The sequence below is a fragment of the Zonotrichia albicollis genome, chromosome 4 (assembly GCF_047830755.1).
Source record: "Zonotrichia albicollis isolate bZonAlb1 chromosome 4, bZonAlb1.hap1, whole genome shotgun sequence".
Classification (NCBI taxonomy): Eukaryota; Metazoa; Chordata; class Aves; order Passeriformes; family Passerellidae; genus Zonotrichia; species Zonotrichia albicollis.
In genome coordinates, this window is record NC_133822.1 from 35,725,115 (window position 1) to 35,744,247 (window position 19,133).

The following is a 19,133-nucleotide window of genomic DNA, read 5'->3' on the forward strand; positions in this document are numbered from 1 at the left end:
GTTTTTATCACTTGGACACAAGGCAAGGAGAGACTCTGGGAGAGATGGTGGAGTCAGTGCATGCATATTTCAAGAGATGTCAGCCGAGATTTCTCTTGGATCTTCCATGGGTGTAAAGGCAGCTGGTTGGTCTGAGGGCATGGTGGCCTGGCAATTAATCCCCTTTTCTTGCTGTGGCTTCCCAAGGGGAAATGGCAGCTTGGAACAGGGTAGATGAGAGAAGACTGGCACTGTTTTGTGGTTCAGAGCAAGTGACTGGTGGGAGGAGACAGAATTAGTTCTTGGCCTGTAGCATCTGTTTGAGAAGCGTCAAAGTACTTGGGGAAAATGGATATATTTTTCAAAAGACGCAAAACCCGGGGGGAAAGAACGTGTTCCTGCTGCAGAGGGTGCATTTGCCCTGCCCAGCAAGAAGGTCAAAGCCATGCTTGTGTCACAGGCATTCGACTCTGTGCAGATCAGACCAAGCTGTGCTGGGGTCACGCCAGCTCAGGGAGTCACCCCATGCCCCTGCTGCACTGGTCTCTCTCCAGCAGCACCGAGCACGTCCTGGCCAAACCCTTCCCACGGATGGCCCCGCTGCTGTGTGAGCACAGGGAGGACAGTGCCACAGGGGGTCCCTGCTGGGACCTCCCCCAGGGACAGCTCCACTCGGCATAGCACCTTGGGGATCTTGGAGGAGTGCAAACAGCCGTGGACTGAGAAGCACCGGGCCAGGGTGGGGCACAAGAGACACCTCTGCCCCATTCTCCTCATTGAAATGGCTGCATTTGCTACTGTAGCAGTGCTGTTCCTCTGCTCTCCTACTGCGCCATGTCCTCATCCAATCCTGTGCTTTTGTCCTCATTCCCTTTCAGCCCTCCATAGCTTTCTTCCTTCTTTTCTTTCCTGTTTTTTATCCTTTAAGTCTCTCCTTCATTTTTCCAAGTACTTGAATATTTCTCTTCTCCAGGCTGTTTCCTCTTTCTCCCAAGCTCTCACACCTTCTTAACAATGTGCTTTTGTGTCCTGTTGAGAAGCTGTTGTTTTACCTTTCCCTGGAGGGGATGGGGAGGGAAGGTAAAGACCTGTGAGCAGAAAGAGGCACAGTCTGGGTGTCCCTGAGAGAGGTCAAAAGTGTCAGGGCTGTCTGGACAGAAGGAAGGAGGGGAGAGGACCAGAGATGTCCTGAGGCTGGCAGTGTCTGCCTGTCTCTGCATGTCCCATGGCTGCCAGGGGCTGTCCCCTCCAGGAGAGTTGCCAGCCACACTTGGAATGCCATGGCCTGGCACCCAGCAAGGGGAAGAGCAGGGCTTGGGATGGGGGTTGGAAAGGCGGGCACTGGAGGGAGGAGGAAGAAAACAGCAAATGAGCAGCAGAGGAAGACTCAAGTCAAACTTGATGTTGGTTGATGGAGCTGTGTGGGTGCCGGGGCTGGCAATGGGGCTCTCCAAGCCTTAGCAAAACTGTCAGGAGCATGTGTCCATCGTGTGGCTTTCTCTGGTGCTGTCACGGCAAAGCAAAGGTTCTCTTCACTCTCACTCCCACCTGTCCACACCAATCAGCCATTCTCAGCAGCACTGGGACGTGAGGGCCATTCCTGCACTTCCACGTCCTTTCCCCACCCACGTTCACAGCTCCTGGTGTTCCTGTATGCAGTGTGTGCGTGCAGCCTTGCACACCCTCCCCCTGCACCAGGCTCCTCGGTCCTGCAGGGAGCAGGAGCCTTGTCCCCGGTGCCAGCAGCCATTCCATGGACCCCTGCAGAGACCACCTGGCCATGCTGCCACCCACACTGCCACACAGCCAGCCCTGCTCAGCCCAAGGACATCAAAGACGTGAACCTCGTCAAAGACACTGCCAGGGCTCTGCTTCTTCACAGCACAGAAGCACGCAGCCACGTCTCATCCCTTCACCCTGGGCTACAGAATAGTAATCTTTATGACTTCTGGGCCCAGCCAGGGGTTAGGGCAGGGACACAATGCTGCCCTGCCTAAAGAAACAAAGCAGACCCACGCAACAGAAGAGAGACTTTCCTTTGCCTGCAATGTGGATTTCAAGGACAAGGTTGTGTGTTTTGCCCTATAGGTTTAGGAATTTTTATTTCTTTGTAATAACGTGGTTTTTACACCCTGCTCTGTAATTTCTTGTCGGATCATAGACTACTTTTAAATGATCTCTACAAGCTTGTGAGAAAAACATGCTCAGGTACTCCTCACTGCCATCTGCTCATGCCGATATCCTACCAGGAAGTCTACAAACGGCAAATACAAAAAATAAAAAATCCCACGGGGCATGACAACGGGAGATACTGTTGGGAAGAAGCCTCTGTGAATGGATAAGCTGGGAAAAGTCTGAATCGAGCGCCACCAGCTGAGTTCCAGGATGACCACAGCAAGTCAGCTCTTCCCGAGATATCCCGAGTGATGCTGCAGAGGGGAAGAGTCTAAACCTTACACCAGAGAGGCCCGCTCAGCGCATTCGGAGGTTCACAAGCCGTTCAGCACAGAAGCCGTTCGCCAGAAAAACTTTGCCAAGCACGGCAAATGCTGGACAACTTCCACCGAGGCAACCACGGCAGCGAACAGACGTGGTTGCTCTGAGCAGAGAGAGCCAGAGGAGCGAGCAGGACTGCGTGTAGGCACAGTGTGTGTTGTTCGTTGTGCGGCTCGGCGCGGGGCCAGGAGGGGCCGAGCGGGGCCGCCCCTCAGAGCCACCGGCCGCCATTAAACGAACACGGCGCCGCCTCTCACTTCCGCCTCGCTTCCCTCTCACTTCCGCCTCGCGCGCGCCGCGGGGGGCGGGGCCAGCGGGAACGCGTCCCCGGGGCGGGGCCGCGCTGGATGTGACGTCACTGCCGTCACCGGGTCAGGGGTGGGACCGGCGGGGCAAAGATGGCGGTGAACATGAACCACTCGCAGCAGGGCGGTGTCGTCATCCCGAATGCCGAGAGGTACCGGGGGGCCGGGCGGGGCCTCCTCGCCCCCTGTCCCCTCAGCAGGGCCGGGACGGCGGGGCCCGATGGTGGGAGGTTCCCGCTGGGGCGACCCCCATTCCCTGGCCGGCCGCGCAGGCCCGGCTCGGCCGGGGGTCTGCGTTACTGAAGGGTTCCCTGGCAGGGCTGGGGCGGGCTGGGGCGGGCAGGCTTGGCTGGAGTCCGTAGAGCTGCCCCGACTTCACCGCGGGAGCTCCGGCATCCTTAAAGCCTCTCCGGCGGGCGGGCGTGCTGGGTGAAGACTGCGGTACCATTGCTCGTAAAAGTCAAGGAATTGGGGTTTTGTAAGCTCATGCACTTGGTGACGGCGGAGAGGCAGAGACTGTTTAAGGTGGGAGTCTTGGTCACTTGAATTCGTAAGTGAGGAACTTGAATTCAGAGTTCCTCTGCGGGAGAAGCGCCTCTCCGTGGAAGCACAGCCTGCCTCGCCCCGAGCGGGGATTGACCGACCCCCTGAACAGACTGGGGCTTCAGTCCGGTCCTGCTGAGTGCTCCCAGCATCCTGGCAAGAGAAATCCTAGAAACCTGAGGCCCAGTAAAGTATCGAAGTAAAAGGATCAAAGGAGTTGGTTTGGCTCTGGTGATCAATAGGAAAATTGAACAATATGCTCCGTCTTGAGTTGAGTTTGGAGCTGACTCCTCATACCTCAGCCAGGAAGGTTCTCTGACATGTTGAGCTCATGTTAAAGCTTTGAGATTTCTCTACTCTTTGAATCCTGGGCTGCACCAGAAGCAGCGTGGGTAGAAGGTCAAGGGAGGTGCTTCTGCCTCTGTATTCCACTCTGGTGTGACCTCACCTGCAGTGCTGCATCCAGCTCTGGGGTCCCCAGCATAAAAAGGATATTAAACTGTTGGAGCGAGTCCAGAGAAGGCCACAAGGTTGGTAAGAGGAGTGAAGCACTTCCTCTATGAAGCAAGCTGAGAACATTGGGACTGTTCAGCCTGGAGAAGAGAAGCTTGTTGTGGAGACCTCACTGCAACCTTCCAGTATCTGAGCAGGACCAGTGCTAGGACAAGGAGTAATGGGTACAAGCTGAAAGAGGGGAAATTTAGGCTAAACTTTAGGAAGAAATTCTTCACTCTGAGGGTGGTGGAGCTCTGAAATGGGTTGGAATACTGCAAAGGCCCAGATGAGCTGTGTCCTTGGCAGTGTTCCAGGCTGGAATGGATAATGCCTTGAGCAAATTGATCTAGTGGAAGGTGGCCACGGCAGGGGGGTTGGGACCAGGTAATCTTCAAGATCCCTTCCAAGCCTTCACATTGGCTTGAGATCATTAAACCATACATTCTTTGGGGTGCTGCTCGGTCACAAGTGAGGGCACTGTGGCTCCACAGGGTGCACGGCCTCTGTGACAGCCCTGGACAGGCATGCAGGTGCAGACTGGTTCAGCAGCCTCATTACTCTCCGTGGTGTGGCTCCATGTTATTTGCTTGTGTGAGCAGCTGCAAAGCAGTAAACATTGCAATGACTGCTTAGAAATTCTTCCCAGTGAGGCAAAATTATGTGAAACGCAGCTACAAGACATGATTGAGGGAGTGTTCTGGTAAGATTAAAGCTGTCGAAAAGATGGTTGTATTTAGCTTAGAATATGTGTTTCCCCCTTGCATTTTGGAAATGGAAAGAGCTCTGCTGTCTCATAAATATGTCCCTTCCAGCCAGTCTGAGAATCTCCATCTAGTTCAGCTATGAAGTAGTGTCCCGGTAGAATTTCTTGGTCAGGTTGTTTTTTTCTCATCAAAGCTAGACTTTTCAACATGTTTATTCTTGAGTAGCTGCATTTTTCATATACATCTACAGTGTTCTTCTCTTCCCTAAACAGCAAACTACCTGAGACTATAGGACTTTTGGTTGTTTTTCCATATGGTGGCCCTGAAGATTCCTCCCTTCCCCAAATAATTGCACAGTTTCCTGACTTTATTTGACTTCTACAGTATGCTGAGCAGAATTCATAAGGATTATTTTAGATCCAGCCCATTCAGGCTTGTGCTGGTTTAGGGTTTTGTCACTTTGGTTTTCATGCTCTTGAACCACAAAACACCTTGGAGTCTTCTGCCACTGTAATATGCTGAAGGTTTATCACCCTCAAGGTTCTTTTGTTTATTCTGCAGATTTTCTTACTATATAGTATGTTTAGATCTGCACCATAGACTCGGTGACGTGCTTTCCCAAGATGCCTCATTTTTTATGAAAATATATTTACTTTTTCATGCTACCCTATACCCCTGACCCTGCAGCATTCCCAAATCTCATTTGGGTTTGTGTCATTGGGAAGCTCTGCTACTGTTCCTGTAGATCTCCAACAGTGATATAGTTATTGCTGACCCTGCTGCCTCATTGCCTCATTCCTTAGTGTGGCACTGTTTACTACAAAAGCCTGCTCAAGTCACCTGAGGCAGGGTCAGCACTGAGGCTTCCAGTGCAGCCACTTCCTCGGTTTGCACAGTGGGTGTGGTGCCACAGCAGTGCTGTTTTCTAGTGCAGAGGGCTTGATCTCAGCATGGGCTGGGGAGGGAGGAATGCTCTGAGATTACACCTTGGCATCAAGGGGATGGTTTCTGACACCTCAGCCCTTTCTGTGCCCTGATCTTTGGGCTGAGGGTCTTGGTGTGTAGAGTGGAATTCCTCAGTCTATGACACCGTTGGAGACAGAAACCCCCCTGTATTTTAAAGGTGCCTTTGTGGAAGGAGGGGCAGGGCTTGTTTCAGATGAGAGCGTGGATTCTTCCAGTCTGCATAAATCACCCCTCTCTGTTCAAAGTCAAAATGGCAGGGGCTGCAGCAGGACTTCAGGATACTGCTCAGATTCTGCTGTGCTGTTCCCTGCCCTGTGTGATGAGGGTATGTGTCAGAGCTGTCACCAAGTTGGTCTCTCCAATCTGTCTGATTTCTTCCTGCAGTGTCCTCAAACAGTGCAAAGATGTGGAGCTCTCCTTCAGTGACGTGACAGGCAAGCCTGAAATCTTCAAAGGCACCAAAAAAGGAATGCTGTATCTCACCCCCTACAGGGTAAGTCTGATGCCAGCAGGGTTGCTTCTTTCTCAAGGGATTTTGTAAACTTTAAACCAGAAATCTAGTTGATAGAAGAAGGGATTTTTGTTGTGGAAGGGACCACTGACAGCACTAGGTAGGAGAAGGAAAGGTGGAAATGGGATAGTCCATACCTATGCCACAATCCCAATCACCTACAAAGGCACATGCAGTCCTGGAAATCACTGTCTAGAGAATATATTTCATATAATGTGTCAGTCAATGATACTTCCTTTGCAGACTCTCATAGATTATCCTTAAAAAGCAGAGCAATAAAACTCAGTAAATGTGCAGGTGTGTTTGAAGTGGTTTATTATTTTGGATTGTATGTGCCTCAGGTCAGTGAGCCGTGTGCCATCAAATCTGTTGGGGATCCCCAGTGTTAAAGCTGTGAAATAATTCAGTGCATACTCATGCTAGAGGTGAAGTCACCCTCTTTTTGGAATGCTGATACAGTGAGAGCTCCATCATCACACTCTCTGTGGCACTCAAGTAATTCAGAAGCATTCCCTGCTCTCTTGCAGATGATCTTTGTGACCAAGGGCAAGGATCCCATGCTGTCCTTCATGATGCCGTTCTATTTGGTGAAAGGATGCTCCATCGAGCAGCCCGTTTTCTCTGCCAATTACATCAAGGGGCAGATCCAGGCCGAGGCCGGAGGTACGTGCAGTGCTGTGCAGATTGAGCTCGTCCCAAGCATCACAGCCCATTTTTGCTGAGCACCAGACAATGGCAGAGTGGCTGTGGTGGTATAGCTGGTGTGTCCACACTGGGCTAACTCCCCTCTCCTGCACTTCTGGGCACTGCTGCCATGTTACTTCCTGCCCTCAGGCCAGGGACTGACTTGCCCAGCATGAGTTCTGCGTGATTCTTTAACTCCTGTCTAGCTTTGTGTGTCATGTTTACTCACTTTCCCCATGTGCTTGTTTTTTGACCTGAAAGCATGGACTGGTGCCTTGGTCATTTACCCACCCTATTCGTACACAGAATTAGAATTAGCATCCACTTTTGGTTTTTTGGAAGTCAAGAGCCCTTTGGGTGTGGTTTGCATGGATCTGGGAGTCTGCTGTCCATCATTGATTTAGCTTTGAACCCAATTTGATCATGAAGGCGCAGTAACACTTAACAAAGGTGTTTATGACCACATGGGGAATTGCAAAAGATAAACAGGGATTGGAAGCATGGCTTTTGGTTCAAATTTCTTCCCTCTTCAGCCCTTTCATGTGTGTTTTCATGGCATATGAAGTGTGTATTCTTTTGCTTTCTGTTTGTAACAGTGTTTTAAAGTGGATTGTGTAACAGCCCACTTTCTTGGGCTGAAGTCATACTAAGACAGTGATTTTATAGAGATGAATCTCCAAAGAAATTACTTTATCCATGATGGACTCTTTTGTTATATTTCTATACTTTATTTCTACTTTGTCCCCAAGAGACTATCTCTCTTGATTCTAATTTAATTGTTAGACAAGGAAGATAAATCTTATATTGAAATGACACCTATTTTTTGTTAAAAACGCCAAAACTCAAAGCGCCCTCCACCAAAAAAATCCACCAAATCCCAAAAAGTCCTAGAAAAACCAAGCAGTCTTACTTGCCTTGCAAGACATTGCCTACTTGATTTTTTTCCCCTGAGAAATTGCTTTTGTGCCTCAGCATTTAACAGTCTGTCAGAGCTTCTATGTGTCAGTGAGATTAAAGATGTTACATTTGATTTAAATCCTGGCTTGAGTTGCAGATCCTGATGTGTAGTTCACTGAGGATATCAATAAAACTTCATCTGAGGGCTTTCGGTTAATATCCTCAGTGAAATAAATGTTCCTTCTTTACACTGTTCTTTATTAGGTTCCATTAAACCTTTCAGGAAAGAACAAAACAACCTTGTATCTAGAGTAGGCTGCTTCTACATGACTCTGCCTTTCAAAGGGTAGAACAATAAATTCTTGATCCTCTTGAGATGTTATTTTGGGGGACATCTGATAGCAGTGCGATGACTCCTTCTTGTAATAGGATGCAAAATAGTTTTGAAATAAAGACGAAAATAATAATTGAAGTATAAACAGAATAATAATTGAAGCATAAAATAATAATTGAAGTATAAAATTTTGCTGGCTTGGATTCAATCCTAATTCTCTTTCCTAGGTGGCTGGGAAGGGCAGGGGACATTTAAACTGACTTTCAACAGTGGAGGAGCCGTTGAGTTTGGACAGCTGATGATGAAAGCTGCTTCTTGTGGTAAGGGATTTTCAGATCCTGTGGTTCCCCCATGGTTGGCTGAGTTAGTAAGCAAATTGCACTTGTTCTGAACTTCATGGGAAGAGGGGTATCCTAGGCCCTCTTCCACAGCAAAGTATTTTTTTCTCTTTCCAGGGGAGCTTTTGGTTTCCCTTTCAATCCTTTTTCTTTATTTCTTTTTAGTGTGCAGTCAGAATGTTCTGGGGTTTGGGCTTCCGAGGGGGGACCACGTTTTTCTACAGAGCCTTATTTCTACTGGAAGAAAGTTGAAATATGTGATGGTGAAAAATTGCTTCACTTAGCTGCTCTCAGCTCATTTCTAAACTAGTGCAGTAAGATGGGGAAAGCTAGTGTGCACATTTGGAGAGGGGAAATATAAGTTTCAAAAAACAATTTCTTTTTAAAATTTTTAAATGGAGGAACAAGAACTCTTTTCCTGATGAAGTTTTCTTTTTTAAAAAAATGTGTGTTTTAAAATATACTTGTTTTCAGAATGAAAGTATATTAAAAAAAAGGAAAACATGCTGCTGTGCTGCTACTTGCTTTAGAGTGGTGTTTCCTTCTAGCAGTGGGAGCTCTGTGGTGGGACTGGGACCTGTGAGGTTGTAGTTTTGCAGCTGATTTCCTTCAGCACTCTGTGACTAATGCTTTTCAGGCACAGTACCATGCTGGGACTATATAGTGAATTCACATAAGGGGAAACAGGAAAATAACAGGGGAAAAAAACCCCAGAAAATACCAGGACTATTTTCATTTTATTCTCTACATTTAGTTTTAAGAAAAGATGTCTGGCTTACTAAACGTGTGCTCCTTAGCTTCCAGTGGGGTTCCTCTGCAGAGCCCTGGCTATGGATACGCCCCTGTTCCCGGAGGATACGCCCCTGTTCCCGGAGGACACGCCCCTGTTCCCGGCGGCTACGCGGCCCCTCCGCCCCCGAACGGAGCCTACCCCTATGCGCCGCCTCCAGGGAGCGCCTACGGACCGGCTCCACAGCCCATGGGCTACCCCTACGCCCAGGCCCCAGGTTTGCAAGCTGTGCGTGGTGGCTGCCTCTGATGTCAGCTGAGAAGAAGTGACAGTGGTACAGTGAGGGTTGCTGTAGTTTTGTAGTTTTGTCTCCATCGAGGACCCTTGTCCTTGCAGAAATCTGTCACGTGCTGTTGATGACACCCATGTGTCGCTATAGTTCTAGATACGTGAAAATGTGGTTTACAAATTGTGCTGCTGCTTGGTAGGGAATGATTGCCTGCTGACGTGACAGGCATTAGCAAATTATCAAATCTGTCTGCATCCCTGCCAAGCCTGGAGAGCTTCCCTTACCACTGCTCTTGTCCCAGCTAATGTGCTGTCAGGCCTGTGAGCTCTCTCTCCTGTGGTCTGTGATCCAAAGTATCAGCCTGGTGTTGTCTTTTTCAGGTATTTACCCACCACTTCCAAACATGAACCCCGTGTACATGCCACCTCCACCACCCTACTCTGGGGCACCTCCTGCAGAATCCGCAGGCCCCTCAGCTCCCCCAGCCTGGGTGAGCCCAGGAATGCCAGGTAAATGGGATTGGGTGGTTGCCAGGGTCTGGGTGCAAATGGGTTTGGGCACAGCATGGGGTGCAGAAGCTGTTGTTGCAGTAGCTCCAGGTCTTCTGTAGGGAGCTGCTCTGCCTTGCACTGCACAGCTGGTGGTCAGCCCTAGCCAGCTTTCCTGAGCTGCTCTGAGTTCTAACCCAGCTTGCTGCAGTTCCTCTTGGCTCCTTGGGCCGTTGTTGGCTCCTTGGGCCTTTGTTGCCTGTGAAGCTGGGGAGAAGAGTCTGGGGCTAAGGCCATTGCCTCAGATATTTAAGGTGGCTTCTTTTCCTTCCTTTCCAGGAGGCAGTAAGGCCATGGAAGCAGCTTCCAGTGCATATTACAACCCTGCCAACCCACACAATGTGTACATGCCCATGGTGAGTGCCATGCCTGGTCTTCATGTGCCTACTCCCTCCTCTGGCACTAGCAGAGATGGTGCTTTGCTTTCTTACAAAGTCTAGTGTACCTTCATGTTGATCATGGACAGAAAGAATGCATTTTTATGGGAGGGAGGCTCCCATGAGGAAGACTGGTGAATTTTTCAGTCAGGAAAGGAGGAGGGCCTTAAGATTGATCCATTAACAGCCATTTACTTCCTGTCTTACTCCTAAAGGCATAACAGACTTGCATGGGCACAGGGAAAACACAGAGCTCTCTGCACCCATTGGGCCTGAAAATGAGGAGAGTTAAAGAAGGATAGGTCACTTAAGGATGATGGCATGTGGGTTTCTGTTTTGGTTTCTTTCTGGGCTGCACAGGGACAGGGAGGTCTCTTACTGTTCAGTCAGTGGCAGCCAGTAGGTTGTCTGTAGCCTCCATCTGGTATGTGGCAGTCTGGCTGTGCCCCTCACTGCCTTGCTTGGCTCTGGCAGGCTGGAGACTGATGGAGCAGCAAAGCTGGCCCTCAGCCCAGGGTATGCTGTCTCCTGGGTCAGAGCTGGAGCTTCAACAGGGACCAAAGCCCTGGACAGGAAGGGAGAATGGCATTTAAAACGGATTAAATGGTCCATTTGCAGTAGACCATTTGTTACCTGGTTTTGAGGGGACTTTTCCTAGAAATGTTATGGAGACAGCATGTGTCATGGAACACAGCTGATACTAGAGAGGAATGGTGTGATGAAATGACAGCTTAAAGCATAGGACTTCATTCTGCCTGTAGCTCACTGCAGGGCACTCATTGCTGGTGAGCCAAGCCTGGGAATGTCTGGAAAGAGCTGGCCATAAAACAAGCATGGTTGTTGATTCTACTGTGTCTCTTTCCAGGATCAGCCACCTCCTTATGCACCTCCTGAGGATAAGAAGAACAACTAGCAGAAGGAAATTGCAGCCAGCCTCCCACATTCTCTCTCCCTGAAGACAACTTGGCTGTTAATACCCCTCAAGTTAGCATATCTCTAGATCTCTTTCTCTGCAATAGATATAGTGCTGGGCAGTTGAGCACCTGCCCTCATTAAACATTGATCCAGTGGCAACACAAGGCAGGACAACAGCACTTTCCTACTTACTTGCTTTATCTCATGGGGTCAGAGGACTAACCTTTTGCCCTGCCGTTGGCTTGAGGAGAGAGATGGACTTATTAAACTGTATCACATGACTAATCTAGGACTAAAATGTGAAGGCTCTGGGATCTTGTTGGAGTGAAACAACTTGGAATGCCAAACTTTTGACTTCTGAAGCCCCATCCAGGAGGAAAGGTGTAGAGAGCTATGAGGTTCCCTGCACAGATCCTCTGGTGCCCTAGAAAGGTGTTAAATGTCCTTAAATTCTAGGGCAATTCAGTGTGAGATGCGACTTTGGACATGCTGTATTGTGTTGGAAGTGTGTGGCATTCTGGAATAACAAGGTCATTACCTTGGGAAGTGCATTCAAAGAGATGCCGAAGCATTTGGCTACAAAAGAGGAAAGGGGATGGGTCCCAATCAACCTGTCTTTGTAGCCATTGAATAGAGGAGCAAACAAGGGTGTGCCTCAGGGCAGTGAGCTCATAGACTGGCAGGCCTGAGGATCAGTCTGTCTTTCCCTCTCCAAGCAGGTCCCATATCTGTGCAAGCAGCCTAATGGAGTCAAGTGCTGCACAGGAGGCTGCCTGCCTTGGAGCAAAGTATGTTACATTAGGCAGATGACCTGGCAGTAGCCTTGTCAGGAGACAAGTCCTGCAGCCCTGGCTCCCTCTGCTGAGCAAACTTGTGCTGAGTGCTACCTCCACAGGGGAAAACTGGCCTTCATCTTTTCCTTCAGCTGCTGGAGCCAGGCTGTGTGTGCCCACACCTGAGCAGCGTGGGCAGGTGGGCACTGTAATGCCACAGCTGGTTGCTCACAGGTGCAGTGCCCTCGGCTGGGAGCTGCTGTCTGGGTGGGAGTTTCCAGTGCTTGGTTCTCTTGCAGAGACTCTGGCTGCTCAGCCACAACCTCTCCTTTTTCTTTAGGACATAGTGAAGTTAAGCCTGCTCTGAAGAGAGTCTCTAGTCTGGTGGAGACCCTTGTGATCCTTTACCTTTATCCTAATAGGGTGACTGTACTTCTTCCTACAGCCTCCCTTCCTTCACAAGGAGGGGAAAGGAGTGTTTTCCCTCTTACTTCCCTGTATGGTAGGGCCCACCTGCAAGTCAGGTTTGCACAACTTAAAAGAATGAATTCTTAAAGCAGTTCCACGTGGGGGGAAGTAAGTTTCCTCATCTGTAAACACTTTTTCTGACTTTGAGATATTCTAACAACTCTGTATTTAAAAAAAAAATCAACCATGAATGTTTGTAACTTTTTCAATTGCACTTTAATACAGGAGTGTTGATACCTTTATCTGCCAGTTCAGTGGTGTGTATGTGTGTGTGTTGTGTTGACCTTAATTCTTGCATACTCCACAGGAGGCTAGAATGAACTAGAGCCACTACTGCTGTTCCCTTGGGTCACCTGTGGGTCAGTGCATCTCTCTCTCCCTGGTATGTGGCTAAGCTGGACCTGGAATCAAGTAACTGAAGAAAGTGGGGCTTATCCCCTTTCTGCCTGGAAAGGGTGAAACGCTGGCTAGGGCCGGTGGTTATGCCCAGGTATCCAGAAGTGGCACATGTTCCTGTCCCATCACTGCAGCATGTCCCATCATGCTGCTGCTCATTACAGCTGCAGCCACAGCACCTCTTTTGTGTACATTACACCAGAGGGGAGGCCTTTAAAGTCCTTAAAAGAAACTCCTTGGCAGCAATTTTTTTTCCAGCAATGGAAAAATAAATATATAATAAGGAAAATGGCACTTGGCTATAGACTGTTGTGCCAAGGAATGCTGCTACCCTGCTGAACATGATGTAACTACTGGAAAGCAATTTCCTACTCTGCATCAGTGCAGTTTCTGACAGGAAACCTGTGGTGGTGTTTGCAAGGGTCCCAGGATGAGGGAAGAGATGAGAATCTTGACTCCATGGTTCAGAAGGCTGATTTGTTATTCTATTATATATATTATATATAATTATATAGATAACATTAAAAGAAAATGATATATTAAAACTATACTAAAAGAATAGAAAGAAGGATTTCATCAGAAGGCTAGAAAGGAACGAATGATAATAAAATCTTGTGACTGACCAGAGTCCAAGACAGCTGGACTGTGACTGGCCATTAATTAAAAACAACCACATGAGACCAATCAAAGATACACCTGTTGCATTCCACAGCAGCAGGTAGTTATTGTTTACATTTTGTTTCTGAGGCCTCTCAGCTTCTCAGGAGAAAAGATCCTAATGAAAGGATTTTTCATAAAATATGTCCATGACAGAAACCAGTTAAATTTCCTAGCACAGTTGTTCCTGTTTTGAGGTAATGACAGTGTAATCCTACATTAACCAAGCATGTATAGCTAGCAACACATGAAACAGAGTCTATGATCTACTTCACTTTATTTCAATCAATTTGCCTCAATCACTCCCCAAGAACAAAGCCAGCTCATTGTTTTGTTGGCAAGACCTCCCTTATTAGAACTGCAAGCATTGTGTTCAGTATCCTGACCCTGCACCTCCGAGAAAGTTTCTGGAAACCATTGGAAACCATTTGGTCCTTCAGGAATCAGAGCGGATAGATGACCAGGAACCCTCCCACAGCTGAATGGAAATAGAGATATTTTTTCCTAATCTAAAATTTATTTCCTCAGTCTGAGGCTGAATCTTGTGTCACCTAGAACTCCATAGGTAATCCGCTGTATGAAGGTGAAGCAGTTGAAGGCTTTAGAGTGTCCTTATGCTCACTTCCGGTTTATCAGTGTAGGTTCCTCCTCAGGATAGAGCTGTGGATTCAAGAGCCCTTGGGAGAAGAAGCCTTTCCCTGAGATACCCTGAGTTTTCAGCCTGCTGAAGTAGGATCTGATCCTCCTTTCAGCAGAAATTTCCTTATAGAGAAAGGATGCAGCTTTCAGCTTGGAGGCATCTGTGACCAACTCCCAACCCAAAAGACTACTTCAGCTGAGTATCAGCATCTTCCTGCCAGCACTCCTACACAAAGTGCTATGGCTGCAGTTTTTGGTGTGTACCACAGCATGGCTCCTGGGGTTGTGCATGGCTCATGGAGATTTTTGCCCTGCTGTAAACTTCTACCAGAAGGGCTCTAATACAGTGCTAGCACACACAGTAGGGTGCAGTAGTGCTGGCCTCTGGAATCCTGGCAGCAGGAAAGCAGAAAGCCTCACTGCACAGGGCCATTATGCCTCCAAGAGCTCTTGGTCCTGGTGGGGATACATGGGAGGGATGCAGCCCAGCTGGCAGCTCCTTATTCTAAACCAAGCTGATAAAAGCAAAAGAAAGAAGGTGACAAAGTCTAATCCTTGAGGTTAATGCCATCACACACCTGGGGGAAAAGGGGATGTCTCAACCCTAGGAGATATTAAAGCACCCAAAGCCTTTCTACAAGTGTAGTTCAAACAACCCCTGCAGCATCCAGTAATACCCAGCTCAAAGCAATGAAGTTCTCAGGTGTCAGAACTGACAAACGTCAGTAGTGGTGGACTCTACTTGTATGGCATTTTCCACAGGAGCATCTCAAAAGGCTTTGCAATCACTGAGGCACTATGCTCTGCACACCCTTAGGCAGTGGGTAACAAGAATTCCTGGTTTATGCAGACGGAGCAGACATCATAAAGCTGGTACCAGGCGATGGTCACTGCCCAGCACTGCTGGGCTCACCAGCAAAAGGCACTTGGGCAGTGAAGAGCCACGTGCCTTGGGGTCTCACAGTTCACCCTGGCACTGGTCCACATCCACTGGGCCCTGTCACAGAAGGGCTGGGTGGAAACCCTCACCAGGGGCTTGCTGCCTGGCAACATGCCAGGGTTGTACCGGGAGTGCCATGGGACGGAGATACCACATCACCACCCCTGAGGGGTTAATAACCACTGAGAAGTTGTCTGCTGTTCTTAAGGCCCCAACGATCTTCCCAACATACACGTCTTGTACCTGAAAGAGAGAGATGGAGCTACCAGCAATTCCAGACCTTTCATCTTGGGGTCCAGCTGTGGTCACGGACATGGAATAGTGGGAAAGGGCACAGCAGTGGGCAACAGAAGAGTGACCCAGTGGGCAGCTGCCCCTTCATCCCAGAGGCATGGGGTGAGAGTACTCCCTCTCACCCTCCCAGATCGCATAGAGATCTGGGAAGAGGGGGATCCATGTGCCATGGGACTGCCCTGCTATGCAGTGTGTCAGTGGGGCTCACCTCATACACAGCATCCTCAGGGAAGTGGAGCTTGGCCAGGCTGCTGGTGTAGCGGAAGGGCATGTCTGTCCTGCGGCTGAAGAACACAAGGGTGCTGGCAGCCCGCGACAGTGGGCGCAGAAACACCTCGATCTGGGATTTCTCCTAGGGGTGGGGATAGGTGGGTGAGGCAGAGTTGCCAGGAACAGTGTAACAGAATTCTGACTTTGCCTTATGGGGCTGCTACACCAGCAGGCCCACAATTCCCACAGCTCTCTTGCTCCTGTTTCTCTGCATCGCTTCCCTCTCCCTCCTAATTCTGATGCTCTTCACTACTCCTGTCTGCTCTCCCAAATGCATCTGCTTTCCCTCTAACCTTGACAATCCTGCGCCCCTGGATTCCCAGGGGGTCCTGGTTGATCTGGATCATCAGGCGGTTCTGCAGGATCTCCTTGGCACTGGGGGAGATGGTGCGGAGATCCGTGGACATGAGAAGCGGAGCTGCCATCACTGTCCACAGAGCCATTTGGGAGCGTGACTGCTCGAAGCTAAGGCCAAAGTTTCCAATGATGAGCTGGAGGGGAGACAGTGAAAAGACAGAAGTAGCAGAAAAGGGTTAGAAACTTGTCTGCTTGTCACCTGCGGTGATGCTGCTTCCTGCTGGGAGGGAACGCACAAGGGAAACCTCACGCACACTTTTGCTTCCTCTTAAGTAGTCCACCACCGCCATAGGAGATCTAATCCCTGCTAGCAACATACACTCATTAATACCCTTTGCTTCAGCACTATTTGCCCTAAGGCTGTGCAGGGAAGGACAAGAACACCTGAAGAACTTGAGAGGTAAATTCAAGTGGTGAAGGGTTCATTGCAACCACAATGGTTTTTCCCACATCTTAGCCAAGGGCAATGCCAGCTTTGCCTCTGCAGCAACAGGGCTTCTGCTCCTGGAGCTTTTCCTTTGCCCTGTCCCTGGAAGGGGATCCCTGGAGATGCTCATCCCCAGAGAGGGTCCAAGCACCCATCACCCAGCCACACCATGTCCGGGTCGTTCCAGTGGCCGGGGCCAGCTGCCGGCTGCAGCACGTCCTGGTTTGTGAAGAACCAGTCCACGATGGAAAGGACACTCTCCCAGGAGTCCTGGATGTCGTCATAGTTACGCCACAGGTTGCAGATCTCTGCCAGGATGGTGTAGTTCACCTGACAAGGAGAACAGTGTCAGGCAGGAGACAAAAAAGAGCTGCTCTGCAAGGTGGGGGAGGCAGGGGCAGCACTGTTGAACTGTTGAGATCTGCACTGTCCAGCAAGTGTGTAAAAGACACAGGAATCTGGAGAAGGGCAAGGAGGGAAGGGTAAGGAGGCAAGACAGAGTCACATCCCTCTATGTCTGGGCACACCAGTGCTACAGGATGTCTGGCAAAACAACCACAGAGGCCATGGGGAAATCTGATAACTTATCTGCTACAAGAATGAGAGCACCTCAGGACTGACTCAATAAGTGAAAGAGGAAATATGTGAGAGCAACCAATTCTTGAGAAACATATACTAGGAAGATTATCCTATTCAAGCACTGAAACCAGACTGACTTAATAAGTGAAAGAGGAAATATGTGAGAGCAACCAATTCTCGAGAAACATATACTAGGAAGATTATCCTATTTCAAGCACTAAAACCAGACAAGATTGTTTCACAAGAAGACTCAGGACCAACCCCACACCATCTGATTAGAGTGGAGAGGATACACTCCAGAGCCTTCTTCCCACAAACTCCCATCACCTAGCTGTATTGGGACCCCCAAGTGTCCCCAGGTGCCTGGCAGGAAGGCCACATTCCCTCTGGGACTGCAGCACCATCCAAGGGTGGAAAACTAAGTGGGGTGTAACACCCTGCTCCTGATGCTCCAGCAAGAGCTCCTCCAGGGCAGAGGGGACATGGGAACTTGCCAACAGATGGAAAAACCCCTACCTTGGGGGGAAGACCCCCCTGATATGCTGGCCAGCTGCAGGAGTAGACAATGGGGCGGCCTGTGGCGTTCAAGGCCCTCGCCATTTCTGGGTATCCTTAGGGAGAGAATATGACAACCAGTGAAGGGAGTGGCTGGCAGCAGCCCATGTCCCAGTAGCAGCCTTTGTCCCAGCCCACCCAGCACGGGGAATACCAGGCTAGCCTGGCTTCCTTCCTTACAGCAGCTCCAGGGCACACAAACTCCCGCCTCTTTTCCCAACAGTTGCAATAGGAGGCACAAAGGAAGATCCGGGTGGCCCAGTGTTGCTGCAGAGGGCCAGCTGCCCCACCCCAAGCAGCAGGGAAAGGAATGCCGGAGGCTGGTGAACTTTTACCCTTTGCCTGCTCCTCTGCGGACGAGTAGCACCCATCCAGCTTCAGCATGTCTACACCCCACGCTGCAAAGGTCTGGGCATCCTGCTTCACATTTTCCAGCGTAGTGCCTGGGTAGCCCCCACAGGTGAAGACGCCCAGGTCACCATAAATGCCCAGCTTCAGGCCCCTGGCATGGACCTGTGAGGAGAACAGAGCTGCAAGGAGCAAATGAGGGGATCCAAGGTGTCTCTCAGGTACCAGACTCCTCTTTTCCTTCCCAGCTCTCCCACCATACTGGCATGGGGACAGAGATCCCCAGTGGCCCCCAGCAGGCACTCACATAGTCAGCCAGAGCCTTAATTCCGCTGGGAAATCTCTTGGGGTCGGGAACCAGCTGCCCAGCCGCATCCCGCTGCTTGGCAGACCAGCAGTCATCCATGTTGATGTACTCGTAGCCCAGCTCCCTCCAGCCATCCTCTGCCAGCCGGTCTGCCATCTCGAAGAAGAGCTGCTCGCTGTGGAATGAGGGGCCATGGCAGGCTGAGACCCTGTGACCCTCGTGCCTCAGCAGGTGAGGCAGGCAGAGGGATTTGGGGTTAACTGGGGGCTCTGGAGGGCTGGTCCGGGCCATAGGAGGGTCTCCAGCACTCCTATTTGAACCCTATCCATGTTTATTGATCTCACCGAGGTGGAAGCGTTTCCCCGGCTGCCTGAAAAGCCTGGCCACATCCTTCAGCTCTGGAGGCTCTCCGGCCCAGCACCGGGGCGTCTGTGCCTCCCGTCTCCCATGCACCATCCACCGCGGGGTCCCAGGGACCCAGACGGTGCCAGAACCATCCCGGGCCTGAAGTTCGACCTGACCGAGCCCCATCCACTGACCTGATGCAGTTGTGGGGATCCGCCTGGCAGTCCACGTTGCAGCGGAACCTCTCCCAGGACATCCAGCCCATGGGGGGAGTGCGCGCCAGCCCGTTCTCCAGGGCCACGGAGGGCAGCGCCAGCGCCAGAGCCAGGGCCAGGGCCAGGGCCAGCCCGCTCAGTGCCACCGCCTCCATCGCTGCTGCTGCTGCTGCCGCCGCGGCACAGAGCACGGAGCGGCTCTCCCGGCCCGGCCCCGCTCACATGATGCCGTCCGCATCAGCTGACGGACCGTCCACGCCTCCTTTCCTCCCTCCCGCCCGCCCGTAGCTACCGCGCCCCGCCGGTACCGCAGCCCACAGCCGTGCCGCCCCATTAATATCGCTCCCCCACCTGCACCCTGTCCGTGCTGCACCCCACGGTGGCTGCACCCCGTAGCCGCTGCCCATCAGCACTGCGCCCAGCCCGTACTGCACCCCGCTGCAGCTGCACCC

The 19,133-nt window shown here is 50.5% G+C and overlaps 2 protein-coding genes across 2 annotated transcripts; one reads left to right on the forward strand and one right to left on the reverse strand.

Annotated features, from left to right (window-relative positions):
• The first annotated feature begins 2,776 nt into the window (after positions 1–2,776).
• WBP2NL (WBP2 N-terminal like) lies at positions 2,777–12,594 on the forward strand. The gene is made up of 8 exons (XM_074539456.1): positions 2,777–2,932; positions 5,873–5,981; positions 6,527–6,662; positions 8,142–8,234; positions 9,050–9,259; positions 9,652–9,780; positions 10,099–10,175; positions 11,062–12,594. The coding sequence occupies exons 1-8, from the start codon at positions 2,874–2,876 to the stop codon at positions 11,107–11,109; spliced, it is 861 nt and encodes a 286-aa protein (XP_074395557.1). The 5' UTR covers positions 2,777–2,873; the 3' UTR covers positions 11,110–12,594.
• On the reverse strand, positions 11,349–19,015 carry NAGA (alpha-N-acetylgalactosaminidase). Its single transcript, XM_005488753.4, is given in 9 exon segments — positions 11,349–15,227; positions 15,487–15,630; positions 15,842–16,039; positions 16,501–16,662; positions 17,428–17,522; positions 17,802–17,979; positions 18,122–18,296; positions 18,661–18,860; positions 18,863–19,015. Coding segments are annotated over 9 exon segments (1,488 nt in total). The 3' UTR covers positions 11,349–15,044.
• Positions 19,016–19,133: the final 118 nt, after the last annotated feature.